This window comes from Glossina fuscipes, unplaced genomic scaffold, assembly GCF_014805625.2.
Source record: "Glossina fuscipes isolate IAEA_lab_2018 unplaced genomic scaffold, Yale_Gfus_2 267, whole genome shotgun sequence".
In the NCBI taxonomy this organism is placed as follows: Eukaryota; Metazoa; Arthropoda; class Insecta; order Diptera; family Glossinidae; genus Glossina; species Glossina fuscipes.
In genome coordinates this window covers 32407-40011 of record NW_023998610.1, presented here as the reverse complement: position 1 = coordinate 40011, position 7605 = coordinate 32407, and the positions used below count along the sequence as shown (strand labels likewise).

Here is a 7605-nt window from a genome sequence, read left to right as displayed (position 1 = left end):
GGATGAGCTGGTTTAGCTTCAATCGCCATCCCTGAAGGACTCATAGAACTGCTGACTTTTACGGATAGGCGATAAGTTGGTTTAGCCTTAATCGCCATACCTGAAGGACTGAGGAATATTTTTTTTTTTTGACATGAGTCAACTAGGGACCAACCGGTGACCCAGAAGGGCAAGGTAGGCTGTTATGACACCCGCGACGTATCCGTTTCTTTTTAGCAACTCGCGACATCGGAAGAAGGAAAAAATCCAATAACACTTGTTCAAACAATCGATAATAAAAATTCCAACGGAAAGTCGGGTCACCATGCTGGTTTTCCCACCTACGCCTCTTAGATTTCGCTTGTATATTCTAACCTCCGTGTAAATTAATAAAGAGTAAATAAGAACAACCAGAAGGTCCAAGTAATTTTTATTCAACAAATATTCTTGGAAAGAGTCTTGGAGTGGCTGAGCTTACCCTTCCCAAGAAGACTCGTTACAATCTGATATTGGAAAAAGCGCAAGAAATTTCAAAGATATAATAATATCTTGAAAGGCTGGAAAGACAAATATGCTGCAATAGCAACATCAAATGATCGTCTTTTCTACAAAATCTACTTTTCGTCGTCTTTATTACTATTGCTGATTCTAACTTTACCACGTGGAAGATTGAGGTGTTCAGCGGACTCGTGCGCAATCATATCTACGACAAAGTTTATTTAAGGATCGTTGAATAGGTTTCATCTGACTCATGTGAACAGTGCCACACAAGAGAGTCAACTGAGCAGCTTATTTTAACATGCAGTAAATTCAACAATCCATTTGGGATTTCCGATATCTGTAATAACCTACATGAAATCGTTCGCGATCACCACAAAGCCCATCTTAAGCAGGATAATGCCTTTATTGGAACAGCTGAAGCCACTTTCAAAATTACTATAAGTACAATTAAATGCTTTGTCTAGTGTAGTTATATTTTTCAAAATTTTATCAACAAGTTAATATTTCCTATATAGCTATAGCTTCAAATCAGTCTTCTGGACTAAACTCCAGAGTGGACAGGACTGAATGGCCTACTACAACATGGATAACTCCTAATCAAGAGAGATCAACATCATCAACTCATCAATAAATCAATAATAATCATCACGTAATCTACACCAACAATTTTCTTTGATAATTATCTTTACTGCTATAAACCACAAACACTAAAGAATAAGTCATTTTAAAAACTCCACACTGATGGACACATTCGTCTTTTCCATTCTCCTTTGAAATATGAAAAAAGAGGAAATACTTAAGTAATATTGATCAACATACAAACTTTTAGATGGAATGACTCCTGTGCACTTTATGCTGTTGGGCGAAAAAAGTAATTCAATGCAATTCATTGCGAAGCTATATGCGCTACGAAAAAACGCAAACAATGTTTATACAAACATTAGTACTTATAGACACTTTTATTTTATTTGGCCGCGGATCTTTTGGGTTGGAGAGGGACCATTATGTTAAGACAGACGGATGATGAATTTAATTTTAGTCTGGCCATCTCTATTACAGAGGCATTAGTTGAAAGCGTTCGTTTCTTATGTTTTCCGTAAGCGGAGCGACTTGATTGCTTTGAGGTCCCAGTCCGTACTATTCTCTCGTACGGTGTGTGGTGAGCTACATGGCACTCGTAAGTCTTGCCAGAGACTTCTCCTCTTTCTGGTATGGTAATGTACTTGTACCTGTTTCCACGTTTCTTTGTGTTATTATTGTCGTGTGAACCCGGTTTGAACCTTGCTCACTTTTTCTTCCCATGGTGTCGTTTCCCTTAATAAACGAAAGAGATCGAAATAGGCCTCCTCTGCCCAGCGAGAACACAATTTCCGTTTACATTAAGCGACGTTTCTTCACTTCATACGCCGTCGGACATCGTAAGGTTGAGCCTCCACGTCTGATACCTACGTAAAGCCCTTGTTACATTTATCCTTTAATCAAGTTGCCAATTCCAAATGTCATTGTGACATTTCCATGACAATGTTTTTTTGCCTATTAAATATTGTACGACTTATTGTTCATCTTCTCATCAGTCGCGTAGCAAGTAAAACATCATCAATCTGTATTTAGTTTTTACATTTTAGGAATTTCATTTCCCAGAAAATCAGGTTCTTCTTATTCAGACTACTCTTACGGAATGTGTGATTCCCATAAAAATATCCACCGTATATCATGCCTTATTTACACGCATTGCTGTGAAATTTTTCATGCATTTGTATAGAAATTTTCTTTCTCTAGGGAATCTAAATCTCTATATATAATCAATCCACACTCAGGAAAAACAAATTCACATTACATATCTCTGACAAATTCAATATACCCTCGGCTATAATAGTGAGAGTTTGTCCCCGTCGCGGGCACTTGATATTTCCACACCCAGCACGAGAAGATAAGCGACTTCAAATTAGCCAACACCTGTGTGCTTGGACCGATTTAGTCCACGTAACTGAGAACACCTCTATTTTTAAAAAGGAAGAAAAAATTGGATTTTTGATTATTACTCATGTACTATATCAGATAAATTTCCAAAAATTTAAACGCATATTCTCTGCGTTTATAACGCGCAGAAACAGGCCCTCAAAAAATCCTATAACATATGTAAATTCTTGGCCAGATTCAAACTTGGAATGTTCCTAACCATATCCGTCTCTTCGTCTATCCATCTGTCCTTCCGCACAACTGTGTAGTACGTGTGGTAATCATTCTCGCGGTAGCGAAAATGAAGATATCGTCTGCAAATTTGCAAAAGAATTTGAAGTGACCTAAACTTTTCAACGGACATTCTTACAACGGCCATGCCACAGAAACTTTCAGTTTGAAGAGAGAAAAAATCACCCGAATCCACTCCAAATTACATAGCATGACAATTTAGTTGTACTACTATTTTGATCTCTTTTAGTAAAACGATGATAGGTATACAAAATTCGATCACAACCGAATATAATTTTCTTACTTGTTGATATTACGCATGATATTTCAAAAATCATTTTGTTGGAAACTTTTCCGATTTACTTAAAATCCAATTAGTTTTAAAATATTTGGTGTAGAAACCTTTTCTAGGATCATATTTCTCGTTGTAAATGAAGCATTCAAAATCCAGAAGTAATCAGCATCACAATGTCCGTTCGTAACTGTTTCCAATTTATCCGAGCACCTAAACAAATCACAAAGTTTTTTTGGAAGCGTCGAAAGCCATTGAACATAAATCTAAGGAGATCGGTTAAGGAGTAATAGGCGAAAAAATCTAGTAATGGTTTTTTTTTTTTAAATTTGTTTACCTTACATGTTACAGTATGGTTGCTATGTGTGGACCACGTCGCGCTGGGCAAGCAAGAACCGTCGAATTAAATAACGGCATGGAAATACCATTTTTGGGACTGGGTACTTGGGGGGTAAGCAGCAAATATCTGTAAAAACTCTTCATATTTTATATTAAAAAAAAATAAAGAGTGTAGGGGATCAAGGTACCGAAGCAGTCGTTAATGCGGTGGAAGTCGGTTACAGATTAATTGACTGTGCTCCTATCTACCAAAATGAATCGTGCATTGGTAGCGGAATAAAGAGTATCTTAGAAAATAAAGTAGTCAAAAGGTACGTACGCCTCAAGTGCTAAAAACCAAATGAAAAATTTAACAAAGCTATTATTTGCCATTATCTGTACACCTACAGAGAAGAATTATTTATAATTAGCAAACTGTGGAATACATTTCATCGACCGGATTTGGTTGAGGAAGGGATATGTATGTCCCTAAACGACTTAAGATTGGATTACTTAGATTCGTATTTGATGCATTGGCCAATGGCGTATCATGAAGGAGAAACCTTAATACCACGAGATGCATGTGGCAAAATCAAATATTCAAGTGTAGACTATATCGATACATGGAAAGCTATGGAAAACTTAGTGAAACTAGGTCTCACTAAATCTATAGGCTTGTCTAATTTCAATAAGGAACAAATTCAACGAATTTTAGATATTAGCACTGTACGCCCCGTTATCCTTCAAATAGAATGCCATCCATACTTGACGCAACATAAAATGATAGACTATTGTCGGAAAAATAAAATTGTTGTTATAAGTTACAGTCCCTTAGGCGCACCCGCTCGTCCCTGGGCACTCAGAGGTGAACAGCGTTTATTGGATGACAAGATGGTCAGTATTTATAATATTTTTACATATGTACGTATATGTATTCACCAACACGATTATATGGTTCTCTCCTTAATTAGCTGGAGAAACTAAGCGTAAAATACAACAAGACGCCTGCTCAGATACTGATACGTTATCAGATACAACGAGGTAATGTCGTTATACCGAAGTCGGTCACAAAGGCACGCATTATAAGCAACTTTGATGTGTTCGAGTGGTCTTTGGAAGAAAAGGACGTAAAAGATTTGGACAGTATGAACCAGAGCAAGCGATTTATTGCTTTTTTTAGGTAAATTATCATCTGATTCATTATTTTAAATTTGCTAACATTTGTAAGTGAATTTATTTTACAGGGATGCTGGTAAGCATAAATATTTTCCATTTTGGGATGAATTTTAATAGTGGACTTCCCTCAGTGTATAAAGTTGCGAATTCCGTATTTATCTAGGAAGAGGACGATGAGCTGATTACATGTGCAGAATTACTACCATTCCAAAAAACTAAATATTTTTTTGCTAATTTAAAATCCTCCGTTTTATTAAAAACTGTGTACAATCTATTTCGGAAACGAATAAATTTATTGCACTTGTATCCAAAAGAGTATAACTCGCATGTGTGAGCCTCGATACGCTGGAGGATCGGCGTTAGGTGAGCTGTGTAGCGCTTATGAAAAGTTACATTCAGGGCAAGCGTCTATAGAGATAAAAGAGATGTCCACATATTAAACCCTTCAATAGGACCGCAACTCTTTCTCACCGCTCCCGTCTACCTCTCCGGGAGTTACCTGTATATCTATCGCGACTTGTCGCTTTTCAACCGTTCTTTGGAACAACGTACCAGCAGTGGTTTCTACTGCTGCAGATAATGTTTCCATTTTCAAGTCGAACGTTCGCAAACACTGTTGCCTTTGTTCATCCCACTTTCTCAGTTATGAACAACAACCTTTACAGTTTTTGTGCAAGAATATATGGTTAAGAAATATTAAAAAAATTCTAAGTGAAAACAACAGTTAATTATTTTTTATTTAAGAGTTTACATACATATGCTATATACATATAAAACAAAAGATATGCTGAAGGTAAAGTAATCAATCCTTGAGTTTAATGAGATTAAAAAGCTCAGCATCTTTCAAATGGATAATATGGATGGTTGCGTATGCTAAATTTGTACAAACGAAGGTCCTTAATATGTAGTGATCAACATTTATTTCTTTCATCCCTTACCCGGCAAATTTAAAAAGACGCATACCATAGTCTAAACTATCTAAATTTTGCATATCCTCGGGATGTAGTTCAAATTCGAAAATATTAAAGTTATTCTGCATATTTTCACAAGTTCCTGACTTCGGTATCGCAGCATGACCCAACTGAATTTGATAGCGTAGCAGTATTTGCGCAGGAGTTTTCTTATGTCTCATCGCGATATCTAAGACCTGGAAAAGAAATTGACCACATTTAGAAAATACGGATTGCTAAAATAGACGAATGCGCATTCTGACCGTTGAATTCTTCAAAAGTATGTTTTTTGTATCTTTACCAGCCCATGGTCGGGCGGGAGAACCGAGTGGCGCGTAAGCTGTTATGCATATATCGTTATATTTGCAAAACGAAATTAATTCCTTTTGCATAAGATATGGATGGGCTTCAATTTGATGAGTTTGTGGTATAATTGTGGCTTGTTTAAGCAAACGTTCAATTTGTTTTATATTGAAATTAGAAATACCGATATTTCTACAGAGATCTTGTTTGACTAAATCTTCCATTGCTTGCCATGTGCAAACGTAGTCGGCATCAGAAAACGAAACTTTTCCTTTTTTGATTGGAAAGAGATCATCGCCGGGCTTAAAACCCATTGGTGTGTGCATAAGATACATATCCAAATAATCTAAACCTAATTTTTCTAAACTTTCCTTGCAACCGCATAAAACATCATCGGGGCCATGGAAAGTATTCCACAGTTTAGACACAATGAAAAGCTCATCCCTAAATGAAGGGAAACTGTTAAACGATACGCTTTAGAGCAGATGTTCCTTTATATGCAAACCTTTGCACTTTTTTCTCTTGAATTTGTTTATTAAGCGCAACTCCGATTTCTTTTTCATTCTTATGTAAAGGAGCAGTATCGATATGTCGGAAGCCCACGTCTATGGCATTAGCAACAACTGCCTCCATTTCATTAGGTTTCGTCTACTTGTATTGATGAACATAATTGAAAGACTTTAAATTTAACTGAGTAAATACATACTCGGCCTTTGTCGCTGACTTCATCCACGTGAACATTTTCAATGATTGCATAATCTTTGGTGGCCTTAAAACAAAAAATCGGTTATTAAATCTTCAATCTTAATAATGACTATTACTCTTTAATTTGTGCTGTCATTAAAAATTATTATTATAAATTAATAAACTTTAAACTAAACTAATTTATGTTTGAAATACCGAGATTCTATTTTTTGGTACTTACTCCCCACGTTCCTAGGCCCAAAATAGGCATTTCATTGCCGTTGTTCATAACTATTTTTGGTATGTGTGTGCATGAGCCGCGAACGCTGAAAGAGTAGAAATGTGTGAAGGTGTGCCCCACCGAATTAGATTCCAGCATCTTTTCACTTACTCATATCGTGATTTAAAATATTTGGTTAACGGCCCGACGAAAATTTTGGTAGACAGACGTAAACGTATTCTATTCATTCCTGCTGCTTTTTTTTTTAAATTTTTTCCATTTTTTATAGAATTGCTGGCAAAGTAAGCACAGGTTACTATCTCGTTCGGAATACTTTTACTTGTTAGTTGCTTGTACTCAACTGACAAATTTTTATATCAAAAACCATGACTTGTTTTGACGTTTCGTTACGCAAAATTTATGAAGTTATTATGTAAGTCATCGCATATAAATCGTAAAATGAGAATTTCGTGACTATTTCAATAGGCTTAGAAGAATTGATCCAAATAGGGCTGATAATATTTAGAAAAATGCCAATTACGAGAGCTTTTGAAATAAAATTTTTGATTGACTCTCGACGGAGTCCTTCCGTTCCGACATTCGATTAAAAATGTAAAATAATTGAAAATTTGTTGATAAGAATAATTTGAATCAAATGGTTCTGTTTCTTTAACCTCACCACATATGTTCCACTTCGTATCGAAAAAGATTTAATTATAAATATTTTATGATGAAAAGTAGCAATTTAGCAGAAAAATTTGCAATAGTGAATGTTGATCACAGAGGTCTATTTTTGAATCCAATTTATGAAAATGCTATCATGAAGTCTAGTTTCTTATAACGAAAACAATAAAATTTTAAAACCTTTAGGAAGCAATATACGTTTGTAAAATTTATAATAAGTTTTGTGATGCTTCGGGCATCGTTCTCTATACGATTTCTATAAAAAGAACATGTTTGCATGAAAATCATGTGTAATTTTGATGCGCGAA

The 7605-nt window shown here is 35.7% G+C and overlaps 2 protein-coding genes across 2 annotated transcripts; one reads left to right on the top strand and one right to left on the bottom strand.

Moving 5' to 3' along the window:
* The first annotated feature begins 3314 nt into the window (after window positions 1–3314).
* Window positions 3315–4896, top strand: LOC119642875 (aldo-keto reductase family 1 member B1-like). Its single transcript, XM_038042178.1, has 6 exons — window positions 3315–3413; window positions 3470–3612; window positions 3691–4174; window positions 4252–4423; window positions 4525–4532; window positions 4771–4896. Exons 1-6 carry the CDS (start codon window positions 3315–3317, stop codon window positions 4894–4896), a joined length of 1032 nt encoding a protein of 343 aa, XP_037898106.1.
* A 494-nt stretch (window positions 4897–5390) lies between these two features.
* LOC119642877 (aldo-keto reductase family 1 member B1-like) lies at window positions 5391–6682 on the bottom strand. The gene is made up of 5 exons (XM_038042180.1): window positions 6635–6682; window positions 6416–6478; window positions 6215–6357; window positions 5670–6153; window positions 5391–5603 (listed from the first exon to the last, which is right to left on the bottom strand). The coding sequence occupies exons 1-5, from the start codon at window positions 6680–6682 to the stop codon at window positions 5391–5393; spliced, it is 951 nt and encodes a 316-aa protein (XP_037898108.1).
* Window positions 6683–7605: the final 923 nt, after the last annotated feature.